The sequence below is a fragment of the Meleagris gallopavo genome, chromosome 2 (assembly GCF_905368555.1).
Source record: "Meleagris gallopavo chromosome 2, MGAL_WU_HG_1.1, whole genome shotgun sequence".
In the NCBI taxonomy this organism is placed as follows: domain Eukaryota; kingdom Metazoa; phylum Chordata; class Aves; order Galliformes; family Phasianidae; genus Meleagris; species Meleagris gallopavo.
In genome coordinates, this window is record NC_139405.1 from 87,352,287 (window position 1) to 87,378,403 (window position 26,117).

Sequence of the window (26,117 nt, forward strand, 5' to 3'; positions counted from 1 at the left end):
AGTGCTGGTGTCCTCACAGCAGCTAGAACCACCACTTCTTGCTTGACAGCAAGTACCAGCAAGCTGCCTTTTTCTACAATGGTGAATGTAATTCACTTCCCTTTCTGTCTTTTGCAAGTTTTTGCAGGAATTAATGTATGTTTTTCTAGTAAAGTTAAAGAAACAAAGCGATGAAAGCCAGAAGATCAAAGAGAAGTCATGCAAGATATGGGTTTCAACAAGATGAGAATATTAAGTTGTTCTGTGATGGAAAACAGAAAAGAAAAAAAAACAAACATCTATTAACTTGTAAAGGACATTGAGGCTTTCTTCCACATGTTCCTTTTAGAGTTCAGCTTGGGTTGCCACACACCTCTGTTTCTGCAAGCCTGGAGTTTGCCCACAAAATCCCTACTAAGGTCTACAGTGCAGATTCACAAGAGCTACAAGAATTCCGTGGAACGACTATAGAGTTTCTTGCTGGACACAAAAAAAGAATCCAGTCCAAGTTGCTAAGTACTTGGAAAGTTGCAGAAAACTGAGATAGCATCAGGGAATTTTGATTGGGGAAAAAAAAAAAATAGAAAAATGAATGCATTCCGTACATTGTATTAGAAAGACCTACATTACTGATAAAATGAAGACTTTCTCTAATGGCTTCAACACTGTTTCTTATTAGTCTGCTGAAGGAGAGCCAGCTTTCTCATGCTGATAGCACAAGTGAGTTGTGCAATGGCAACCTGTCCCAGCACTACGTGGCTCTGGGTATTTTATGCCCAGCATAATGTGCAAATATGAAGTTATTGGTTTGCTAGCAAGTTTGCTTATGTGAAACAGGGCCAAGAGAGGATGACTGGACAGAAATGAGAGAGACCTTTCACATTATGGAAGGGCACATGGTACACGAGCCTCATCATAGTCTGACAGCAAAGCTTTGTGTTTTTTGCAGAGAAGTAGAAGCTAACACAAAAGTTCAAGGACTTCCTTCTGTTAATTTAGTTACAAATAAATTGAGTTTTCAAGTCTATGTGAAATGTAACTTGGCCCTGAATTTTTATTTTTGGAGAGGACTGTTATTATATGGGTAACAGCATATAGAGTTGGTAGAGACTAAGCAATTTGACAAATCCTCATTTCTTTGTGAAATGAATTAGTAGATTTGGGCCATACTGCTCACTGACCCAGGCGTTGATCTGTCGCTGCTGCTACAATGTATGTTCTGTGGGATTTGTCTCAAAGCTGCCTCCTCCAGTTCTAAGTCCCTTTCTCCCAGAAACAGGAATGTGCTTCAAAAAGAAAGTCACTTGACTTTCCCATGAGTTTAATTTTTACAGCTATTTTTCCCCTGAAACTACTGTGCAAGATGCACTCCTGGATTTTCTGCTTGAAGCTTTTATAAATAATTTACAGTGCAAAGAATTGAAATAAGCCAACTAGTCAGAAGAGAAAATATCAACTGTCACAATTATTCATTTTTCTGGTTTACAGTGCTTCCTACCACTCTTGATAGGAAAGTGCAAAAGCTGTGGCAAATCTGATTTATTGGTTCCAATTAGAAATAAAAGTCATTTAGGAAGAACAGGTGCCAAGTGGAAAACAAGCAGACAGCTTAAAGGTAATTAAGGATAAAATATTAATCTATTTGCATTCCAGAAGGCTGCCCTTTGAACCTTCTTTGAGATAATACATTAACATCAGGGTGAAATGCTGACGTGCTGCCCAAACTTTTTACCTGATTCTAAATTACAATATCTGAATATATTATATGACTATACCATATGAATGCTGAGTCACTTTCTTATTAGTACAGTTAAATAGCATGACATAGCTCAAGTATGGGACCAGCCATATCTTTTTGGCTCCATTTGTTATGTCAGAAGAAAAAATTAAATGAATTCATAAAAAGGATCTATCTGTTCATTTGTTTTCTTAAAGAAGATTTGATCCTCTTAGATTATTCCAAATGACATCAAATTGGGTGTCCAACTACCAAGGAATCTGATTTCCATAGTACTGCTGCTGTGCTTGCCACAATAACCATCTAAGCATGGTTATATATGGCTATGTGTAAGCATAGTATGGCACACAGATACACAAAGAACGACTGTAGGAAAACCCATCCACAAATGTTAGTTGCTCTCCACTCCAAGCAGTCTGAGATTAAAACAAAAACTTTTAGGGGGGCACAAGACCAGCAGTTTGGTGCCAGTGGAGTCAGCCAGCTTATGCAGAGAGCACTGTCAGCCTTTTCTAAGAGACAGCAGCTTACTGAATCCCTACAAAATAGTATTAAACTTTCAGAAGTCAAGATCTTACTGCTGGGTCAGTAACTGAAGAACGGCTTTATCCAGGACAGCTTCTCTCTTTGCTCTCCATTTACTGGAGAAAAACTAACGATTTCTGTGGATTTCTGGCAATTACAATTACTTTTGGTATTGCTTCTCAAAATAATACTGTTCCATTTCAAAATCACAGTATCTATTGGTTGATCTCTCAGTGTTTCAAGAGCACGAGAATATTTACAGTATATATATTCTTATGCAATATATATCCTTAATGCAAACATTTCTTCATGAAACAAGGAAAGTTACTGCCTTCTGATCCCTTTCTCAGTTTTAATTATCTTTTTGATTCTGCTGCTGATCTGTAGGTCTTGGAGAAGTCAGTGTGCAAGTGGGACAAGCATCAAATGCAGAAATCTGAGATGTGCTTCCTTCACAAATACAAGTGGAATATGTTATTGGACAGCTAAGCAGCTATTATCCTTATTTTAGAGCAAGAAAATGAAATTGCATGCCTTAGGGAAAGAAAATGTGATAAAATCAGGACAGGAGCAAAAAAAAAAAATCTGATTGAGCTTTATTAAACATTTTCTGACTGGTACCATAAAACAAAGCTTGCAACACCAGTTCCAGGAAAGGGTATCCAGCTGTTCATAACTGAAGATCCTCATCTGACTTTGTAAAGCTGAAAGTTTTCATCCTTCATATCACTAAAAGTGATAAAATTAAAATTAACAAAAATGTTTGCTACTGCTAAGAAGAGAAGGCAAGAAATAAGCCTTCTTTTCATTTGTTGAGAACAAGACTAGGTAGGAAACGCCATGTTTTCTATGTTAAAGCTCCTACCGTTGATCCTTTGGGAAGCTCTTCAGTGAATTCTTCTATGAATTTGGTAGGAAATTTAAAATTTGGAGAGGTGAGAGCTGTGATCTATGTGGAAATCCTCAAATTCCTTAAAGAAATTCCTGCTCTGTTGTGCAGAGATGGAAGGCCACTGGTCACAGGCCTGAGGGCTGTGCCTGCCCTGCACAGCATCCTGCTGCTGCCCAGGCCCTGCACTGCCACATAGGCCCCAAGGCAAGAATCTGCACAAGGAGCCTGCAGGGAGAGCTAGGAAGGAAGAACAGAATCACAGAATTGTACAATCATAGAATCACAGAATGGATTAAGTTGGAAAGGACCTTTAACATCATCTATTTCCAAACTGCCAGCTATAGGCAGGAGCACCTCTCACTAGACCAGGTTGCTCACAGCCCCATCCAGCCTGGCCTTGAATGCCTCCAGGGTGGGAGCATCCACATCCTCTCTGGGCAACCTGTTCCAGTGCCTCACCACCCTCACAGTAAATTTATTCTAATATCTAGTCTAAATCTACCCTCCTCCAGTTTAAAGCCATTTGCCCTCATCCTGTCACTTCATGCCCTTATCAAAATCCTCTCCCCAGCTTTCCCATAGGCCCCCTTCAGTTACTAGATGGCTGCTAGACTTGCATGAGGGACCCATTTACAGCAAAGAAAGTATGAGAGCAAATAACTGGGCAGTTTTGGATTTATCTCATCTCAACTTCTTCTGGAGCCAGGAAAAAAACGGTTCCTTTGGTTGACAAGTAACGTGTGAAAGGCAGTGGGAGCACACACTATAGTGTCCTTTTGGGACTGATTCCTTGGGGACAACAACCTCTCAATGCATGTGTTCAAATGGTCTGGTAAACCTACAAATCACAACGCTGCACTGAATGAAAATTAGCATTGTAAAGTCAAACCCTCTAACATCGTGAAATGCTAGAATTAATTTAATGTGGCACCCTGCTGTTTATATATTACAGTACATCCTTCAAACAGTACAACTGCAGTAGCATTCCTTTCAGGAGATCTCTGTTTCATTCACTGTACAGGAACAGCAGAGGTTTCTTAATGAGAGTCAAGCCGAGATTTTTATTAGCAGTGCATTCACTGTGGCACTAATTCTGCTCTCCTGTCAACTTTTTAACTTAACTCTAAAGCCTTCCATATTCTGCAGTAAACACAGTTAAGACCCTTCAGGGAACAGAATCTTTCAGCTCAGCCCCAAAAGATGCACATCTTGTCTGCATTTCTGACTCGCTGCAGCGTAAGTTTGCAGAGTACAGAGAAATGCCTCAGGATATCATAGCGAAATGTGAAACTGAAAACCTGCAATTGCCTCTGATCTCTCACAGAATTGAACACCATATCAAGTACTGACATGCATGCACATTGAAGAACAGATTCCTTTTAGAAGGATCCTTAAGGTGGTCAGATGGGTCAAAACTGAGGGAATAAGGCAAAGCATCCATTCTTCCTGCTTCCCAAGAGACAGCACAAGGGCCATATTTGTGGCACCAGGAGCATTAGGCAAAGAGCTGTCTGTGGCAATGGCAGCTGCAGGGTGGTATTTGGTGGGATTCCAAAGATTCACCCTTCCTCACAACTTTCTGAATGAGATTAAACATACCTCCAAACTTCAAGGAATTCAAGGAAGAAAGCAATACAAATACTCTGTTTCTTAAAAAGAAGATAAGGTGGAAAAGGTGTCAGAGAACAATCTGTTAAGAAAAACAAGCACACTCTGCAGGCTACATCTTTCAACCATGCTCCTTCACACAATAGCGCTAGGATTTCTTCGAACAAGATTTAGGTTTTCCTAAGTAGATGCCATCTGAAGTACTCTACCATACCACATCTAGCCACCTACCAACATAGAGGGTGTAGAGATTCAAGAGGTCCTACGTCGTACCAGCAGTACCATGTGAATAGCTTGGCTACTTTGGGTAGCTTATGTCCAGACCTTGTGGACCTTGATCCCTACCAGCCATTTCACTGAGGCTCAGTGTTGAGGCATGTGTAGACTATCTGCTGCCCTGCACCTAATTCTCTAGCATACCTGCCCACTGCACCTGCCTATCTGATGCAGGATACCAAAGGCAATAAGTCACTGCGGTGCTCATCTCAAAATGCTATTGCATGAGGAGCATGTGTTTGCTGTGTTTTGGTTTTAATGAGCCTGAAGCTCTATTCCCCATCAAACTCAAAAAGAGGAAAATAAAACCTTTCATGGCCTTTCAGGAGAGGATAGCTTGGGAGGTGCCTTTCCTTTTATATCAGGCTTAGCAGAAGAATGAGGAAACAGTCAGATTACTGTTAAAATGAATGATGAATCCGCATATCAGATCACTGACTTAGCTCTGAAAAAATACCATATTTTATTATTTTAGGTTGAAAAAGAGAATGGTTCAGAATTTATGAGATTAAAACTCCTTCAACTGCAGCCAATGGAAACACTGACTTTGACTTCAGAAGAAACAGAAAATGTTTGAGTTAATTTGAAAAACACTTTGAACAATGGAGTGATTACCACTTGCTGACAATCATTAGCTTTCCTTCCTTTCCTCTGTCTGAATCACATAAAATCTCTCCAGGGCAGTACATTTATTTGTTTGCTATTTAGCTTCATAGTTTCTTTACAAATATTTGAGAGGAAGATGAAAAGTTGATGTATTTCCAGAAATCTAAGATAGGGGGAAAAAAAAGAAAAAAAAAAAAACAGAAAGAAAGAAAGCCTACCTAGATTCTGTGGAGATGGCAAGAGAGATTGTGGTTATCAGGTTATCTCTTGCAGGGAGCTGAAAAATGAGTTTACAAAATATCCAAACTTTATTGACCGTAATCCTGCAGAGCAAAGCCTTCTTGCTGCTGTGACACTGGCTGATCTGTAATATTGCAGTCAGCCACATATACTCACTCTGTGAAAAGCTAAATCGTAACAGCAAATAAAAACAACTTGTATTTATGGAATGGTGTAAAAACTGATTGTGCATGAACAGAACTTGGATGTTTGCTATTCAGGGGCAACAGCACATTACAAGCAAGATGATTTATTTACCAGCTTGCCTGTGAGATAAAGACCTTGTTTCCTATCTTCCTTTTCTGAGACCCAGACCCAGCATGCAGTCCTATCCACTAGCACTAGCTATGGTGCTCCTCAGTACATACCTTCATGGTTTGAGTCAAATCCACACACCATCACAAAATGATTCACCTTTTTCCAGTAAACTGAATTAGCTTGGTGCAGGGTCAAAAAAACACAAGCCAGTGCAAGTGAGGAGAGAAGGGCCAAGGTGAGGAGAGCAATGAGTAGAGCAAAGAGCTTTTTCCAGTATTTGCAAATGAGCTGTTAGATCATCTCAAGCCCAAACGTGTAATTTCACCTGTGACAGCTTTGTTGCAGACACTAATTCTCTGTTACTTGCCCTATAGACTTGTCTTAACAGCCATCTGCAGCCCATCAGTATTAATCAGCCTGGCTCTGAGTGTTGAGCAACAGTATGATCTATGGTGAACATAAAGAAGAACTTCAAGAGAAAACTTGAGAAGCTTAGTGATCTAAAATGTGCATAGCGTCCAATGATGTTTTCACAAGGCACTCTGCTAATCCCTGGGAGCTGTGCATTTCTTTTCATCTGTAGCACCTTCGTATTCCAAGAATCTCATCCTCACCTCCAGGCAACTTCTTTAGTCTATTAGGGGCACTTTTTTTCTGCAACAGATACTGAGAAACGCATGTAGTAACACTACCAAAGCTACTGCAACCCACTGTCCATAGCTACGTCTAACGGCAATGTTTGCACAGTGTATGGGAGCAACACTGAGGCAACAACCTGCTGAACTCTTCCCTTGTGACACAGCTTCTTACAGGGAGTAAGTAGTGCTGCTGAATCCACCTGTACATACTTTCCAGGAGAAAAGATCTTTCTAGAAACACAAGCTGTCACAGAAAGATACAAATAAGACATAAAATTATTTGACTACCTGAAACACTCAAAGAAGGCCAAGATTTCCTTTTTTGATGTAGTAGGTCTGTTTATTCAGAACTGAAATGGCATATTCATGTTTCTGCTTCACTAGCATTTGGTAACCTAGCTGAAAGCATTGTTGATTCTTGAGATGTCTGGAACATGCATTGGCTCACTAATAAATTTAATCTTCTGTTACCTCCAGTAATAAACAGGATTCTACTTGGGATTTTGAGCAACTATTTCATGATTAAGTTAAAGCTTTTTCCTTGGTGGAGTATTACACAGTATTACACAGCTCTTATGAAAAGAAAGATTAAAGTAGACTGGTGGAACAAGAATCATGAGAAATTTGAGAAGTACAAAGGTTTCTCATGGGATAATCCATGGGACCAAAACTTGTGCACATGCATACCGAAGGGGAACCTACTCCGCCCCTTAGCATTGAGCATGGATATATGTTGGACCAAAACACATCAGCATTGCTGCCTCAGCAGTGCCCTTACTGTCTCCTCCTGGAGACATATGACCCTACAGTTGGAAAGAACCAGGTGGTCATAGCTAATCCCATAAGCTAAACAGACAGGAGTCCTGCTGTAAGCACCACAAAGCATGGGAGCACAGCGTGTTTGGCAGGCAGAAGCTGCCTTTTTTACATAACTGTGCAAAGTACAGTTCCAGTGATAAAACTTTACAGTATCTTACAGGTTATATGGGGTAAGGGTTACATTTCCTCTACTCTTATCTTTGTGTCCGATACCTTCTTTCACAGAAATGGGGATTTGGGCAAAGACTAAAGAACATACGGTTATGAACTACTGGGTAACCACATACTGTTACCGGCAGTATTAGCAAGGGTTAGAATCCAAGCACTTATTTTCTATAAGCCTCAAATACAATGGAGACTTTAGGGATTTACTAATGGAAAGCTTGGTTTGGGTTCCAACTCTTACCTCACCTGCTAAGCATTAACTGTTTCTTCACATTTAAAATGAAAATCTTCATGAATTGCATATGACAGGTATATATATATAGTACAGAGCCTGAGCTGAAACTTGGAATATAAAACCACTGTACCTTGCACAAGGCAATGTTACTAATGCAAACACAAAAATGCAAAGGTAGCACTACTTTAAAACCTACTTGCATATTGTTATTGTTTTATGATCATAACTTTAGTATCAGCAGCTGAATGGCAAGGGGAATGTGGTTTGTCAAGCCTCCCAAGGGAATCAGTCAGAGAAAGTGAAGACACAGCACACATCATTTATCCGCTCCACTGACCTTCTGCACCAGGAGATCAGTAGGTCACCATCAAAAGGTTCAAGTTTCACATCAGTGGTTTGGTAGGGAACACACAGCTTTGCCCAAATGGTCTCTCATTAGTCCTGACCTTTTCAACTGTACTCTTCGGAATGGTGCTCTCCCCTGCAAAGCAGGCATAGGGCAGGGATGCCACTAAACCGTTCCGAGTTCCAGTTAGCTACACAGATGCACAAATGAGTGTGCCAGTGCAAATAGAGGGGACAGAAGAGAACAGGATGACAGACCATGTCTGGCAAGCTACTGCCCAGTTCACCACTTGCTGGTCCCAGTACCTCTGTCCACAGATTCCTGCCACTGTTCTTTCTTACGTGGTAATTTCACGCCATACTTTATGAGAAATTTATCCTCTTACCCTAAGATAACTGGAGCAGCCACTATAACTGATGATCTTCAGTTAAAGTAAAGCAATAATTACAGTATGTTTTTAAAGGAAACATCCTGGATCCCACCCGAAGCAGCTTGTCATCTGCCCCTCAGTTTGTCTACCTGCACACTAGGACTATTTATGCTTAAGGCCACTTTCCAGATCCTCAGAGGTGCTATAAATTGTAAAAATGTATTTAAAAATAAAGTGCTATAACACTAAGTACTAGGCCCACTTTTAAAACTGTAACAATTACTCCACTTAGAGAAATTAAAAAAAAAAAGGCATTTCCAGATTCCTGCAGCAGAGGAAGATGCAACTGATCTCTGCAAACTATCCTGTGTGTAATTATTAGCGGACCTTAAGGTATCCTGGTTTTCAATATATTCCCAAAAAAAGTACTTTTGTGCAATATTATGTCTGAAAATATATTTCTCCCCATTAGCCATAAAGAGCCACAAGTCACTCAGGAACTAATGTATGGCACTCAGTGTACGTCTGAGATTGCTTTCCAACAGTTTTACAATTGCAGCCAATGTTATGTAGTAATAGTATATAAACACCAGTTATTATTTTTCTTTCCATATGAACAATGACTTATTCTTTAAGGAAAATGATGTCCTAGTTATTAGTAAAATATCAAAGGGTATTTGCTGACTGCCTCAGTCTTTCTTACTGGATGCAGTTCTTTAGATTAAAATACACTCTGGGACTTAATGCTTGGGGAAAAATCAATAGAAGAGAATTTTTGTATAATCTTTTTGCAACCATCCCTGCTTCAAACTGACAAAAAGATCAAGTGTTTAAATCAGATCCTTTTTTGGGACTTTGGACTTATTTAGAAGCTTGGAAAGCTTTCACTAGAGCTTTTGAAAAGCTCTTATCAAATCTTACTCTGCTATCTCATTTTCTTCCTGAAGGTTAGGTAGTTTCTGCTGCTGCTTTATCAAAGATACAAAACACCTGTATGCATGGCCATTTAAAACAGGGAATCATTCCTATTTGGTTCATTGTTAGGTGGCCAAAGGCTTCCAGAATGAGCAATCTTGTAAATATTGACTATTCCCATCACAAATCAATCAACCAATTTAAACCACAGTAACAAAATTGAATGACTAAGGGAGAAAGAACTGCAATACAAAATGAGCTGCCAGGCAATGAACAGATGCACAAATTGGGTAAAAAATCAGATCCTGTCTTGGGAAGTCTGTGATATTTACAGCTTGCAGATCTAATACTGTGATTTTTCAGTACCTTGTGCTGGTCATGACCTGCATGCCTGCTGGTCCAAAAGAACCTGAGATTCATGCTAGGTATCTATACATTTCCTAGACATTTGCTTTCCCTGGGAAGGAGACCTCACCACAAGGGGACAAGTGGAACTGCTCCCAGGACAGGACAAGCTTGTGACTCCAGGTTGCTGCTGGACAGAACATCCCAAAGGAGGATGATTGAACCCAGGCTGCCCACTATGGCACACTCCACGGTGGGAGAAGTGCACAGCATTATGGCTGTTCTTCCCTTGGAGACTCCTGGCACAGCAGTCACAGGCTCTGCTTTCCTTTCCTGAAATATGGTGTTAAAATTCAGGTATGATGTGTTACATCACGGAATTGTAGGGTCTGTAAGAGTCTACCCCCATCAATTTGATTCCCACACTTTAGTTATTTATAAACAGTTATGGGATTCCCCTCTCAACCTCCTCCAGACTGAAGAATCCCAGGTATCTCAGCCTTTCCTCATACGGGAGATGTTCCAGGCCCTTAATCATCTTTGTAACCCTCTGCTGGACTCTGTCTGGGAGAACCCTGCCTCTTCTGAACCCTGAGAGCTCAAAACTGGACACAGTATTCCAGATGTGGCCTTACCAGGACAGAGAAGAGGTGGAGGATCACCTCCCTCTACCTGCTGGCTGTGCTGTTTTTAATGCATCCCAGGATCCCACTGGCCTTCTCGGCCACCAGGGCACACTGCTGGCTCATGACCAACTGCTGTCAACCAGGACCCCCAAGCCCTTTTCCACAGAACTCCTCTCCAGCAAATCAGCCATAGCTGTACTGAGGCATCTGGTTATTCTTCCCTTCCAATCCAGGCCATTCTGTGATTCAGTGAAGACTTTATGTTTGCTGTTGTTGAACTTCATTGGGTTCTTCTCTGTCCAGCACTCCAGTCTGTCCAGATCTTGTTGAATGATAGCACGGCCTTCTAGTGTGGCAGCTAGTCCTCCCAGCCGTATCATCAGCAAATTTGCTGAGGGTGCACCCCCTCCCTTCATCCAAGTCACTTACTTAGGAATTATGCTTTTGTTTTTTTCCACTATGGATCAGTATTTAGTACAGCTGCTAAACTTCTCTATGTAAAATAAATACACCACAGTTTGTGAATAGCAGGAAAGAAAAGGCAGTTGCTAAAGAGAAAAATGTTATGCATTTATTCTACTTTTCAACTAACTTGTGAATGTTTCAACTAATATTCAGCTGATGCTTGGGCTTTTGTGAGTTGTTTTTAGAAGTCAATTGTGGAATTAAGACTTTTTGGTGTGTCCTCTTTGACTGCAAGAAAAGAGCACAGACTAACAGTTCTATCTAAATAATCAAGTTGCTTTGTTAGGCTGCACATGTCTGAAATGAGTCCTTCTGAAAAGTGTGCTGTCAGCAAAGCCTTTGGAAGGACTTTGCACACACTCCTTGTTTCTGGTCATGCTTCCATTGTTCCTCATTTCTTATGCCTAAAAAGGAATCCATCTGATATTCATTGTAAATTACATGACATGCCAAAGAAAACAACTTGGCATGTGGAGTGGATTAGAAGTAAGTCTGTCTTCAGCTTTGTTACTGAGCATCTAGTATCATTTTATACTATACAGAGAAGACGCTAATTGAGAACCTAGTTTGGAGAAGAACCAGTATTATAGTTTGACTGGAGTAGGCCTCCGTTAGTCATCTTCTTCACTGCAGAACAGGAAGACCTTCACTGGATGACCCTCAGAAATCAAAGAATCATAGAACATCCTGAGTTGGAAGGGACCCATAAGGATCGTTGAGTCCAGCTCCTGGCTGCACAGAGGAACATGCAAAATTCCAACCCTATGTCTGAAAGCATTGTCTAAATACTCCTTGAACTTCTGCAACCTGTTCCATGCCCACCACCCTCTGGTGCATGACCTGTCCCTAACCCCCAGCTGCCCCTCCCCTGACACAGCTCCATGCCGTTCCCTCGGGCCCTGTCACTGTCACACAGAGCAGAGCTCAGCGCTGCCCCTCTGCTCCCTGTGAGGAGCTGCAGCCGCCATCAAGCCTCCCCTCAGCTCCTCTGCTCTGCGCTGAGTACAACGAGGGACCTCAGCGCTTCTCATGCGTCTTCTTCTCCAGACCCTTCAGCATTTTCATAGCCCTCCTCTGGACGCTTCTTACATTGTGGCAGCCAAACCTGCACACAGTGCTGGAGGTGAGGCCGCACAGCACAGAGCAGAGCAGGACAACCCCTCCCCTCTTCCAGAGGCAGTGCTGGGCCTGAAGCACCGCGGGTGCATTGGCCCTTTGGGCTGCCAGGACACACTGCTGCCTCACATCCAATTTGTCATCAACCAGAACCCCAGATCCCTTTTCACAGGCCCACTCTCCAGTCTCTCATACAATCACAGAATTATTCAGGTTGGAAGGGACCTCAAGGATCATCAAGTCCAACCGCAGCCTAACCATAGTACCCTAACTCTAACAACCCTCTGCTAAATCATATCTCCGAGCACCACATCCAAACGGCTCTTAAACACATGTAGGGATGGTGACTCAACTACCTCCCTGGGGAGCCTATTCCAATGTTTAACCACCCTTTCTGTAAAGAAGTGTTTCCTTATGTCCTACCTAAACTTACCTTGGTGCAACTTGAGGCCATTTCCCCTCGTTTTGTCACCTGTCACCAATGAGAAAAGACCTACCCCTCTCGCTGTAAGCACCTTTCAGGTACTGGAAGAGAATAATAAGGTCTCCCCTCAGCCACCTCTTCCCCAGACTAAACAGCTCCAGCTCCCTCAGCCTCTCCTCATAGGGCTGATTTTCCAAGCCCTTCACTAGCCTCGTTGCCCTTCTCTGGACCTGTTCCAGTACCTCCACGTCCTTTCCGTACTGAGGTGCCCAAAACTGAACACAGTACTCGAGGTGAGGCCTCACCAATGCCGAGTACAGGGGCAGGATGACTTCCCTAGTGCTGCTCACCACACCTTTCCTGATACAAGCCAGGATGCCATCGGCCTTCTTGGCCACCAGAGCACACTGCTGGCTCATGTTCAGCCGACTGTTCATCAGAACACCAAGGTCCCTTTCCATCAGGCAGCTTTCCAGCCACACTTCCCCAAGCCTGTAGGGTTGCCTGGGGTTGTTGTGACCAAAATGCAGGACCCAACACTTGGCCCTATTGAAACTCATGCCTTTAACCTTGGCCCATCGATACACCCTGTCCAGGTCCCTCTGCAGTGCCTTTCTCCCCTCAGGCAGATCAACATTCCCTCCCAGCTTGTTGTCATCTGCAAATTTACTGAGGGTGCACTCAATCCCCTCATAAAGATCATCAATTAAGATGTTAAACAGAAGCAGCCCCAGTACTGAGCCTTGGGGGACACCGCTTGTGACCGGCCGCCAACTAGATCCAACTCCATTGACCACGATTCTTTGGGCTCGGCCATCCAGCCAGTGCTTCACCCAAAGGAGCATACACCCATTCAGACCATGAGCAATCAGCTTCTCCATAAGAATGTTATGGTTGACAGTGTCAAAGGCCTTACTGAAGTCCAGGTACACCACATCAACAGCCTGACCCTCATCCACTAAGCAGGTCACCTTGTCATAGAATGAAATCAGGTTTGTCAGACAGGATCTACCATTCATAAATCCATGCTGACTGGGCCTGATCCCCTGGTTGACCTTTAATTGGTCCATGATGGTTCCTGAGATTATTCGTTCCATAACCTTCCCGGGCACTGATGTGAGACTGATAGGCCTGTAGCTACCAGGATCATCTTTCTGGCCCTTTTTGAAGATGGGTGTCACATTTGCCAGTTTCTAATCCACTGGGACATCCCCGGTTAGCCAGGACTGCTGAAGGATGATGGAGAGTGGCTTGGTAACTACATCCTCCAACTCCCTTTGCACTCTAGGGTGCAATCCATCTGGTCCCATGGACTTGTAAGCATCCAGCTTTCGCAGCAGATCCAAAACTATCTCGTCATGGATCATGAAGGGCTTATTCTGTTCCCCATCCCTGTTTACTAGCGCAGGGGGCTGTGTTCCCAGGGAGTAACAAGTCTTACTATTAAAGACTGAGGCAAAGAAGGCATTAAGTACCTCAGCCTTATCCCTATCCTTGGTGACCAGGTTGCCCTCAGCATCCAAAAGGGAATTAGATCCCCCAGCTTGTACATACATCCAGGGTTACCCTGTCCCAGGTACAGAATCTGACATATGCTCTTCTTAAACTTCATCTTACTGGTGATTCCCTATCTCTCTAATCTATTAAAATGTCTCTACATGGCGTCTCCATGCTAGAGAGAACTCCTCCTAATTTAGCATAGTCCACAAACTTACTTAGCATATCTTCAAGTCCTTCACTGAAAATATGTATAAAAACACTAAAGAGAACTGGCCCTAAAACAGAGTCCAGTGGAAGCCCACTGGTGACTGGCCACCAGCCTGATGAACCCCATTTACTATAACCTTTTGAGCCTGACCTGTCTTAACCCAAACAATCTGTTTAGTTCAAGTTACTTGTTAGAAAACTTTCTGCATCAAAAACCAATTGCCTGAGCACAGGTCTCTCCAATGCTTTAGGGAATGCCTGGAGGCCTCCTAACTCAAAAGGAGGCAGTTACCACATTTGCTCCTCATCTCTGTTGATACTGGATACAGGTGCATACCATAATTTACAGACTGGATCAAAAAATACAATATTTTTTTTCTACCAAACACACTACTCTAAAATGTTGAAAGGTGACTGTTCCAAATTAATTCTTCACTGTATTCACAGAATAACACAATATTCAGAAATGACAACTCAATAATCACTTTGAACAATGCTACTCCAAAAATTTTATCCGATGATTTATGAAGAAAAACAAACCTTTCTTTATCCCTTGTAATAACAGCCTCATCACAAGACATCTGCTTTTTACTTGTTACTTCTAGTGACAGCTGGTAAAACAAAGCTTTCTGTAGAACAGGGCTTTGAGCAACCAGGTCTAGTGGAAAATGTCTCTGCCCATGGCAGATGGTTGGAACTAGATGATTTTAAAGTCCCTTTCAACCCTACCATTCTGTGATTCTATGATTCTATGCCTGGTCTCATCCCCGAGTCTTTAACCTTTTCCATGAGTATATTCTCAAAGCTTCTAGCTACTTTATTTAGATTTAGTGGCAGTTGATTTTAACAGCTTAGCAGATAATCAAAATATGGAGTGAGTTGTACTCTTGGGAGTTTCTAGGAAGACAGGAACATATAAACGCTAGGCCAACTGCTCGCTATTACAGGTACTGTGCCATATATTCGCTTTCTACAACCCTATCTTCAACTTAAAAATACACAGGCCTTTAACTATTTCAGCTGGAAAACTTTTCAAGATCTCTACTGATCTTCATCTAGTAGAAATTCGAGTAGAACGTAGATAGTTTTGGAATGCTTTTCTAATGGCTTTCAAGGCAAGGATCAGTAAAATCACCCAGGACTTTTTAACTTTCGTACATTTTTTTTTCTTAAAATATTTGTTTCTTGGCATAGACTTCTCTGGGTGTTATCATGCCGCATCAACACTATCATAACACAGTTGAATCTAACCTGAAAATGATTTTTCCATCTCTGGGGGAAAAAAAAAGAAAAAAAAAGATAAATTCCTTTTTATGTTTGGATGCAATGCATTTGCTCCTTTTCATATAAGACAAGGGTCCTCCATTAAGTTTCTGTTTTAAATCAGAGCAGGGAGAACAAAAAGAAAGGAAAAGCTGATATTTATTTAACTGGATGCGTAATTCAATTAGAAAAAATATTCTAATTGCTCAAATGGTAAAAAAAAAAGCAAACAAACAAAAATAAAACAACACTCAAACACTGAAAGTGTACTAAAATTACATTCTCAAATAAATGATAATTTGCTGTGTAGATAAAGCTTCAGAAATGAGGAACAGAGTCCCTAGCTGGGACTGAAAAGCAGCTACTCAATAAACAAGTGGTTTGGCTCAGTTATAGCACAGATCTTGTTGAGGTAAAGTGAATTTGGACTGAGTCTGCCATATTAAAGTTCCATGTTGCTAAGTTTAGATAAAGGACATTTTTGGGGAGGAATTATTTCTTTTAAAAACGAATCCAGATTTTTCTTCGGACTGTCTGGAGAAAGTCACATCCTGGGGCTGGGAATATTGGTACTGGGTTAAACATGTCAACCAAAGCCCTGTATGTATGTTTGGAAAAGCTTCTTTTTCTCTTTTTTAATATTAAGTGTATCGGAAGCCATTATACATCACATCAAGTGCACTAGAAATGATGATGCAACATTACGAACACATGCAGATATTACACAATACTTGTGCATCTTGAAGTCATATTTGATGTTATGCATAAGTGAATACTTCTGCACATGATGCTTGTCAGCCTTAGGATAGTTTACACTTGTCTGTGCACAGTTCTCTGCAGAAGAAAAGGTTACATATATCTCAACGCTACCAAAACAAACATTTAGAACTGAAGGAAAAAGAAGCTTCAGCTGAAGACAGTAAACACCTCATAAACAGAGCTGATATGTTACACTGTGAAGCTAAAGATCACAATGTGAGAGAACAGTTTACATTTTTATCAGTTTTACTGGTGCAGGAGGAAAATAGCTTGGTTTTCTATCATAAACAGTGTACTACCTTAATAACTGATAAGCACACAAGAATGGGGGAAAAAAGTAGACAACAACACTGAAACAACTCAAAAATTAGTATATCAGTGGCAAGAGAAAGCCACTGAAAATGAGCTCTTGAATTTCAGGATGAAGAGTGGCATTCATGGTCAGCTGAAGAGTACAGACTGCTTAATAGCAGCTTGCATTAGCGTAAAGCTTAGTTTGGAAATATTGTGTATGTTGCTGGAAATGTACAGAACTGCGTGTGTACAGAACTGCGTGTAATTACACACAGTAGCACATTCAAGGCACTCTGGGATGATAACAAATACCCAAAGCTTACAAAAACTTCTCTCAGAACACAGCACTCCACCAGCCATGTGAACAGTGAGCACAAATCCTACATAACCCAGGCAGGTTCACCTGGATTCATATGATAACAAATGGAGTTTGCTCTGATACAATAACATTTGCTGCAAAACCAGGACAACTGCCCAAAGAGAAGGAAAGAGGCCAGTGGCAGAGTCATTTCATATTGTTTGGAAGCATTTGGTATTGATGGGATTCCTCACCTGCACCCATTTGGACGCTAAACCTATAGAAAACCTGAGATTGGGTGGCAGTGTAGTGGCACTGACATTTGAATCTCCGTCCTTTGGTGCAAGTGGCCTCAAAGGGGCCGCACATGCAGTCACTTTGTCTTCTCACAGCACAAAGTAGAAGTAGGTTCTGCATAAGCAATATTTTTCATGAGTCTTCTGTTTCCAAACGTGAAGATTTTCTAACTTCCCCATTTTTCAAAAATCAGAAAGACTGTGGGAATTTTGGAACTAACGGAAGAGATTATTTTCTTCTTCAAACTCAACAGGCCTTCTTCAGATCTACAACTGTATCTGCAGCACAATGCTTTCAGTTGGAGATCAGCCATGAATGAAAATTGTACTCAAAACCATGAGGCTTAACAAAGCTCTAAGCCCCTAAAACTAGTGCATAATTCTAATTACAGTGGTCACTGCCCTTCTTCTTGTAAAGCTTTTGTCAACATTGCCCTTTTAATGCAAATTTTAGTCACTGAAAAAATAACCAACACCTTTTAAATTCCAGTGGTTTGTACTTCACTATTTTCTGCTTTCCACTAATGCACGTTGGGCTTGTTATTTTCATGTGTTACAGGCCTGTCCTATCCTTGAGGCACCTCAAATCCTGGAAGAAAGACAATTAGGCAGTTTTTGTCTATATAATCTTTCAGTTAAGGGAATAACTAATAATACAATTCATCCATCAGTAGATTTACCACAATTTGAATGTTTTACTAGTCCTCAAACCCTTAACTATGCAGTCCTACTGCATGCCAGCCATGCTTTCCCCAAAGGCCTACAAAGAAGTAGCTGTGTAAATAGAATGAAAAACAGGGCTCAGGCAGAATGAATTGCCAAATCCGAGCCCTTGTCTACTTTGCAAACTTCCTTACATCCCTCGCTTTTCAATGGTGCCCAGAAAGGACAGCTCTCTGAGAAGCAAGTCTCTCTCTTCGCCTAAGGTTCAGCTCCTCGCTCGTCTTCCTTACTTAGATAACGCTTTCGATAACAGCGACACAGCCCTTCTCCCATTTTGTATCGAGCCTACAATGCACAGCGTGACACTTCCCTCCTTCCCTGTGAGGAACGAGGCCCCGGTTCGCCCCGAGGCAATGACCTGCGGCCTCTCTCCCCTCGGCACAACGGGACACAACCCCAGCGCGGGCAGCGCGGGCAGCGCGGGCAGCGCGGCTCGAGCACAACCGGCTCGGCAGGGCGAGGTGCTGCCTTCTGAATCTGAAACTATCTATTAATTTGCCTCAAGAGGACCCGAGCGCCCATCTCGCCGCAGCCAGGTGCTTACACCGACAAACGTGCAGGAACGAAGAGCGTAAGCTCCTTCCCGGCCTTTGTCCGGCAGGAGGGAGCGTTCTGCATCCCTCGACCTCCAGGAGGGCCCGGCCGGACCACCCGGCCCTCACGGCCCAGCATCGCCGCCCCGTCCGCCGTGCCCGCGGGGCTGCCCGCGGGCGCAGGAGCCGGGCGAAGCGGCGGGGCGGGGCTGCCGGCGGAAAGTGCTGAGTCACGGCCTGACGCGCCGCCGCCGTCACGTGCGGCGCCGGGCTCGGACCCGCCGCGCAGCGCGGCGCTCGGCGCAGATCGTTCCGAGCTCGTGCCGCGGCTCGTCGCTCGTTTCCGATCTCCGTCGCTACCCGGGGCCGGCATGGGGTTGCTGTCGCAGGGCTCGCCGCTGAGCTGGGAGGAGACGCGGCGGCACGCGGAGCACGTGCGGAAGCACGGCATCCTCCAGTTCCTCCACATCTACCGCGCGCTGCGCGACCGCCACAAGGACGTCCTCAAGTGGGGCGACGAGGTGAGCCTCCCCGGCACGGCCGCCCCGCGCCCTGCCCCGGCTTTGTTTCCCCGCCGGCGGTGCCGTAGCGCGGCCGCCCGGCGGTTCCCGGAGCGCTCTTCGCCCTGAGCGAAGCGCTCCGCCGCGCTCTCCGGGCTGCGCGCGCGGCCCCGTTCTCCCCCGCGGTCGGTGCGCGAGGGGCCGCGGGAGGCGGTCGTGCTGCCGCTGGCGGGCCCTGCGTGCTGTCGGGACGGGCCTCGGCCGCACCGAGCGCAGGGTCCCGGGCCGGCGGGGAAGGGAAGAGACGGGAAGGCCGCCTGCGGGATCTACTGGAGGCGGCCGCCGCGGGGCTGCCCTGCGCCTGCCTGGCGCGGAGCCGCTCGGCGCTGTCCGGCTGTAAAGGCCTATAGGAGCCCGGCGGCCGCATCCGCGCTTTGTGCTGCCGCCTCGCCGGGCTGCGCCTGGCGGCGGCCCCGGGCCTCTGGGAGCAGCGCCTGGCACTTACAGGTGCTCGTTGCCGGTGAAAACGCCGTTCTCCTGCACGGCAAGACCTCGTGTCCTCCGTGCGTTTTGCTGGCTGCTCAGGGGTTAGCGAGGCAAACTGAAATGCGTGGATCTACCTCTGTCTGACACTGGTGTTCCTATGGATGCTGCACAGCTGAGGCTGTGCTGGCAAAGAGCCTCGTGAGTTGTAGGTTCAAGAGTAAAAATGGAACAGAGTACTCCTGTTACTCCAGTGCTGAACTTGAGGATTTCCGCATGAACCTTTAACAGAGGTACCCACTTTTAGTGTAAGTCAGCTTTGTGTTCTCAGGTATGGTTCTGTATCCACAGCAGGTGAGGTAGATCTGCAGGCATGCTGGCCCAGCATCTCTCCCCAGCTCTCCCTGAACTGCTGTCACTGCCCAAGCTCAGGACCTGGCCTAAGCACCGGTCACCTGATCTTTCTTAGCATGGGCTGTTCTCACAGCAGCGCTTCACGGCAATCCAGCAAGCTGTAATTAAGGTGAGGCAAGCACTAGGAACTGTGGAGGAACAGGTGAGCAGCAGCAGCTGCTTGTTGAGTGTGCATTGTTATGTTCAAGTCACTGAGTTCATCACCTAGCTGTGGTTTAGCAAATGATAGTAACCTCAGGTGTGGCAGCTTATCTTTATTCTGTATTGTGCAATTTTGTATAGTGCAGCCTTAAGGCAAGCGTTACCGTGTTGAGTGTTTGTGCCACTCTGCAGTTGTGCAAAGCAGAATCACGCCTGTGTAGCTTGCTGTGCTGCAGGCAGCTAGTGGGGAAAGCAGTAAGCTTGTTTTCATATTTATTTTTTTTCCAATTTCTGGTTATTAGAAAGTGGACCCACACTTACACAGTTCAGCTAAGAGCTGGGCAGTTATCACTAACTTGCCTTCTATGCGTTTTGACTCTAATGTATAAAGTCATAGCCTGAGGGTATGTTACTGTCTGAAAAACTTGTGTAGACAGAAATCGAGGAGGAGGATGACAGGCCTCATGTAATGGTAGCAATGAAATCAGGATAAAGAAAATTACTTCTGTGTTAACAAGATGTTACTGAGACATAGTTTGGCAGAAGATAGTTTTTTCAACTTCGTGTTTGAGGACTACTTGCGAGCAAAACCCAACTCAGTGTAGCACGCACTGAGTTTGTCTTACACTGCAGACAGTGCAAGTATTGGGCAGATTGTCCTAATCTTGCTAAAGCTGTTGTGCGGAGGAAATATGATGGCTCTATACTCACTAGCAGAAAACCTTAGCTTTGATCATATTATTATCAGGGTTCTATCAAACAGCATATGCTGTAAGACTCCTTGAGAGTGCAGTGGTGGTCCTTTAGGGTGCTTGTAACCTGCTGTAGACTCCAGTGGTGCCAGATGAAACTGCAGGAAGCCGTTGTGTTACTGCCTGCCTCCTGCTGCCAGACAGGAGCGCTAAGGAGGTGGGCTGACAGAACGGTGTGGTGGCACTTGTTCAGAATGAAGCTGAGCTCCCACTGCTGCTCTGTACTCTGACTACAGAACTGAAGAGGTTGAAGCATTGGCTCTGTTGCCTCTGAGATAGCAGCTTCTTGCTTGCAGTGTTAGGAGAGCTAGGGTCTCTTCTGAACTGATCTTTGCTTTTTGAGGTCTGTTTTCTGGGGGCTTCATTTTCTACCACCATGAAGTTCTTGTTTGAATTTTCTTTTTTAAAAGAAAGATGCGGAATAAGACTTGTTTTAAAAACAAAATCTTTCTAAACATCTCTTTGAAGCTGTGTTTGCAGGTACGTGTCCTTTGCCCCTTAATTACCCTTCTGCCTCATCTACTTTAAAACTCCTTATTAATGCTTGGCATCTCATGGCTGTGGAAAATACAAAACATTGAACTGTCTCATTATCCATCATTAAGCATCTCTTTATGATCCTTGTCTTAATGCCTGTCTCACATTCTTCTGAGGTTTTCTTCCTTTTCTCCCCAGCAAGAATGCGTGCTTAACTATGTGTTTTCAGAGAAAAGTCATTAGATTTTTTTTTTTCCTGCGTGCAGCAAATGCAAAAACCTCCACCTTTTAATTACGGTGTATTAGCAGAGGTAGCAGGCACTACGTGAGACAACTGGATTGTGCTACTTGAAAGATATTTGTGGTATCAAGTGTTTAAACATTTTCTTTGAGTGTAAGACAAAACCTAGTCCATTGCTTCCCACATTTCCTGCTGAAAGCTGTCTTGTGTGCTGGTGTGCTACTGTGCTGTGCAGTGCCACTGCTTTGCTGTTTGCATTCCTCTAGCTGACAGCTGTTGCTTAAATTTCACTTTGCAGCTTAATGTGGATGTTCAGATCAGACAAGTGGAATGAGTGGCTCTTGGCTAGGCTCGGTTCCATCACTTTGTGCTGCGTGGGCATGTGTGTGTGCAGAGTAACAGCATCGCATGCAGATCTGCATACGTGGGTGCACATCCATTAGTACTTAGTGTGATAATTCAAGTTTTCTTGCCATCTGTTTCATCCCTGAATGGGACAGGTTGGTGTTCTGCAGGCTGAATGCCTGTCTGGGCTGGGAAAATGATGCAAGCAAGAAGAGCTGGAAAAGGGAAGTTGAAGGGGCAAAAAAACTGTAAAGAGTACATGAAAGTGTTTGGAGGGAGATCCCCTCAGAAGAAAAGCTGTTGAGAGCAAGGGTGAGCAACACATGATGGTTTTATTTGGAAGTACATGTAAGTTAGATGGCTTCTGACTAGTCTTGCTTAAAGAAATTGGACATAACCACCTCTTCATTGTGTGAGTCTTGCTGCTATCAGTGTTAGGTCATACAATGCACTGTGCATCTTCAGTTGTTGTCTTTGTGCTGACAGGGACTTATTTTAAAGACGTGAATTTTCCTATATTTGGTACTGAATTATATGAGACACTATGAAACGTGCTAGCGTACTGCTTTCAAGCAGTAGTCTTCCTGACTTCATTCTGTTGTGGCTTTTCTTTTGTTTCCTGCATAATGTTGCTTTCTCAGTCTTTTACCTCCTTTTGGTCTGTTTTCTTTTCCTATTCTTACTTTTGATGTACTCTTTTTAAATTATACCTTGTAAATTGAGAATGGAAATGAACATTTTCTGCTCAGCAATTCTTAATGCAGGCAACAAGGCATCCTTTCTCCAAAGGTGCTGAAAGGGAAGTCAGGGTTTTTGGCAAAGTGACCCACAAGGTGTTACTTCTGAGGAGAGGATCTCTAAAGTTTTCTGTTTTTTCTTGATAAAAGCCTGGACTGTAAGAAGAACTCCTCATCCTTTTGAATAATTCTTCTCAAGGACCTAGCTACAGTATTAATGTCTTGCTGCAGTTCATGGCCTTTGTTTTTTCCAGACAGGAACAACACAGTGCTGGGATCAGTGACGCTGCACCGCAGCCTACAGAATTTCAGGCTTGTAAAGTAATTGCTACAATTGAAGGAAATGAATTTGGGCTCAGATGGTTTGAGGCTCCTGTTTAATATTTGTTACTTATTTAAAACCAGAGACAAAGTCTAGGGCATTTTTTAACAATGATTAATCTAGCTCATCTGCTGTATGAAGTAAGTATAGTTCCTGTCTCTGAAACATACAGCTCAAGTTTTGGTCACCACTGCTCTAAAAGAATGCAGAGGCCCAGTGAGAGACGTGCAAGGAAGTACTCAGATGCAGGCCCTCTGCTGGACTCTCTCCTGGAGATGCCTGTCTTTTTTGTACCAGGGAGTCCAGAACTGGACACAGTACTCTAGGTGAGGCCTAACCAGGGGAAGGATCACCTCCCTTGACCTGCTGGCCACGTTCCTTTTAATGCACCCCAGGATCCCATTGGCCGCCTTGGCCACCAGAGCACACTGCTGGCTCACGGCCAACTGGTCAGTAAGCTAATGGAACAGAAAAGCAGTAGATTTAAAGCAGTTATCTTAGAAGGACAATGGTTAGATATCCTGTGGCATAGGATGCCAAGCAGTAGCTTTAAATCTAAGATGGACGCCTATGTGGATGACAAGAATAGGCAGTTTCTTAAGGCTTTTATTTACAAAACTCCATGTGCTGCAGGATGTCCATCCCTCTGTCCAAACCACGTAGACAATTTTCAGGTGGCTCATTGGGTTTCTTTAACATTCATCTGAAACTTTCTAATTAGCTTTTTATTGTATATGTTCTAAACAAAACAGAAGAGCAATAAATTGCTTTTGAATTTTCCTTTTAAGAAAAGCAAATAGTAAGATCTTAATGTGAGGAGCTCATAATCTCACTTTGTTCAAAATGCTCTGCAGAAATTACTATGAAAGCTTTCATGGAACTCTTGTGCTAGCAATAACGCCAATGTATTATCATCTTAAAAAAAGGTTTTTTTTGTTTTAGCATTTGAGCTCATGTCGCTTTAAGACAATCAGCTGTAGTCTCCCCCTCCCCCTGCAAAATTCCCCAAACAATGCATTTTTGAATTTCTCTCATGCAGAAATTCCTCACGATGGCTCTCTGCCAGATGCAGCGTGTCTGGATGCATCTGAATGGTAGTTGTCTTAATCAATGTGCTTGCCTGCTTGCCACGTAGGGAGAGGCAGCACTCATGAAAGATTGGGTTATATGTCACGTGTCTGCCTGCTCATACTTTCCCTCTGAGCTTTGACTAAATAAAGGGACAGTGGCATTATTTGTTTACAGGTAGTTGTGTTTCCTTTGTATTTTCATAGCTGCACGTGCTGTTTATTAGAGTAGTGTTCCTGGGGTATGATTTTAATGCATCGGCTGCCGCTGCTTGAAAGCTTTGAGTGTTTGAATACATTAATGAATATACTAATAAATGCAAACATATCTTCTTAAATCTTGATTTGAACAAGGTAGGTGCTAGGTGCCCTTGAAGAGTCATCTTGTTTATTCCTTCCCCGGTTGGTTTGGCTGACAGTTGTGAAACTACACTTCTGCCCTGCTTTAATCCTTGTATCACAACTGTAGCTGTTAGCCTTCTTGACGATTAATTATTTGCTTCAGCTGCTTCCTCCTCAGTTCTTCTGTGACCAGATTGCAAGACTTGCTCAAGCTGTACTGTGGCAACACTGACCTGTGAGCCGATGTGGTTGGGTGTGCTGAGAACGCAGCAGTGCAGAGCTCACGGCTCTGTCCAGTCCTGCTGGAAATAGTGTGCACCTTCCCTCAGACTGCTCACATGTGGTAGGTGCTGATCTGTTTCCTTATAAAACATGGTACATATCTGCAGTGCTCTACAGACACCGTGGGAAATGGATCTGGTGGCTCTTTCTGTGGAAATTGCTGTGTATAACTTCCTTTATACCTGGTATTTGCTGCGGTGGCCTTGTCTGCATTACCTCCTTGGCATAAAACAGATGGACTGCAGAAGAGATGAGCAAACAAACAGGAAGAGAAATGCAAGATACCTAATATTCAGAAGACTGGAGATGTTAGGCTGAGGAAATATGTGGAAGCTTAGATTTGGAGAGAGAACACAGATCTGAGGGAAGTTTAGCTCCAGAGCTCCCAGAAGTTTTGCTGGGTTTTGAGAAGCTCCTCCTAACTGCTGCTGCAGAAAAAACAACAAAACAAAAAGCACAAACACAAAGATTTGTACATCCTGGTGTTTTCTTTACCCTAGACTTTAGGAAAGCAGAAGCGATTCTCAATTCTTTCCATCTCAGCAAGTGAAAATACAGGTACAAGTCCTTTGTCTCACATTATGCTTTCAGTTCTCTTTATTTAAACTGTCTATAGATTTGGAGTTGCTCCCATAAAGTTTATTAATCTAATCCTACAGGTACTTGGCTGTGTCTTACTGAGTGTTTCAGCAAATAGTTTATAGTTGGTTGCTTTTTCTAAAGCTAATTTTGCAGTTCATGGAGAATGTGTTGGAGGGCTTATTTTTTTGTTTTCTCTAAACAAGCCATAATTCGTAACAAATAGTGATTGCATTGATCTCCTCCTCCACAATCACAGATTTAAATAAAAGGAGTTTTAATTATCTTCTGCTTGTATATTTCAGATAGAGAAATATTCTGTTCAGTGAACTTCCTGTTTGTGTGGATGTCAAATGAATTGCCATAATCTTGTCATGGAATTACCATCTATTGTTTCAGCATAATTCCTCTTTTGCTATAGACTTGCTCTTCTTGCTGTGCAGAGGTGTTATCTCAGTTAATGGTATTGGAAGGGCTGAGTAGGAGGGATGGGTACAGGAAAGGAGTTTTCTTCATCTTTTTTCTCTTGCTTTGTGATTCTAGAGGCAGCGTAGAAGCTTGTAGCATCTTGTTTAACAGTTGAAGAAATTATCTATTACTAGTCTACAAAAATTTCTAGCCTGTGTGAATTAGAAAATACAACTGTGCCAGAAAGACTTGTGCTTTTTTGTTTTAAATCTAAAAATTCATGAGTATCTTAAATTTGTCTTTGGAGAAATGTGAAATTAACATCATCTTAGTCTTTCATAGTATTACCTCAGATTTGACCCAGTTAGCAACTGAAGAGGAGACGCTTTGTTCTCTAATGTGCCCACGTCTCCTACCGGGGAGGAATGCAAATAGTTGCAACCTCTAGATTTAGTTTTGAGTAGCCCAGCTTCCTGCTATGTGCAACACAGGACATCCTCTCCTCATGTTGAATCACGTGCAAAAAAAG

The 26,117-nt window shown here is 43.3% G+C and overlaps 1 protein-coding gene across 1 annotated transcript in view; it reads left to right on the forward strand.

Moving 5' to 3' along the window:
* The first annotated feature begins 18,718 nt into the window (after positions 1 to 18,718).
* The window catches only part of GCLC (glutamate-cysteine ligase catalytic subunit), a 33,354-nt gene continuing 25,955 nt past the window's right edge, over positions 18,719 to 26,117 (forward strand). Inside the window, exon 1 of the mRNA XM_085217909.1 lies at positions 18,719 to 19,019. Within this exon, the coding sequence (XP_085074035.1) occupies positions 18,870 to 19,019 (150 nt within the window). The 5' untranslated portion in view covers positions 18,719 to 18,869. The remainder of the gene's footprint in view (positions 19,020 to 26,117) is intronic.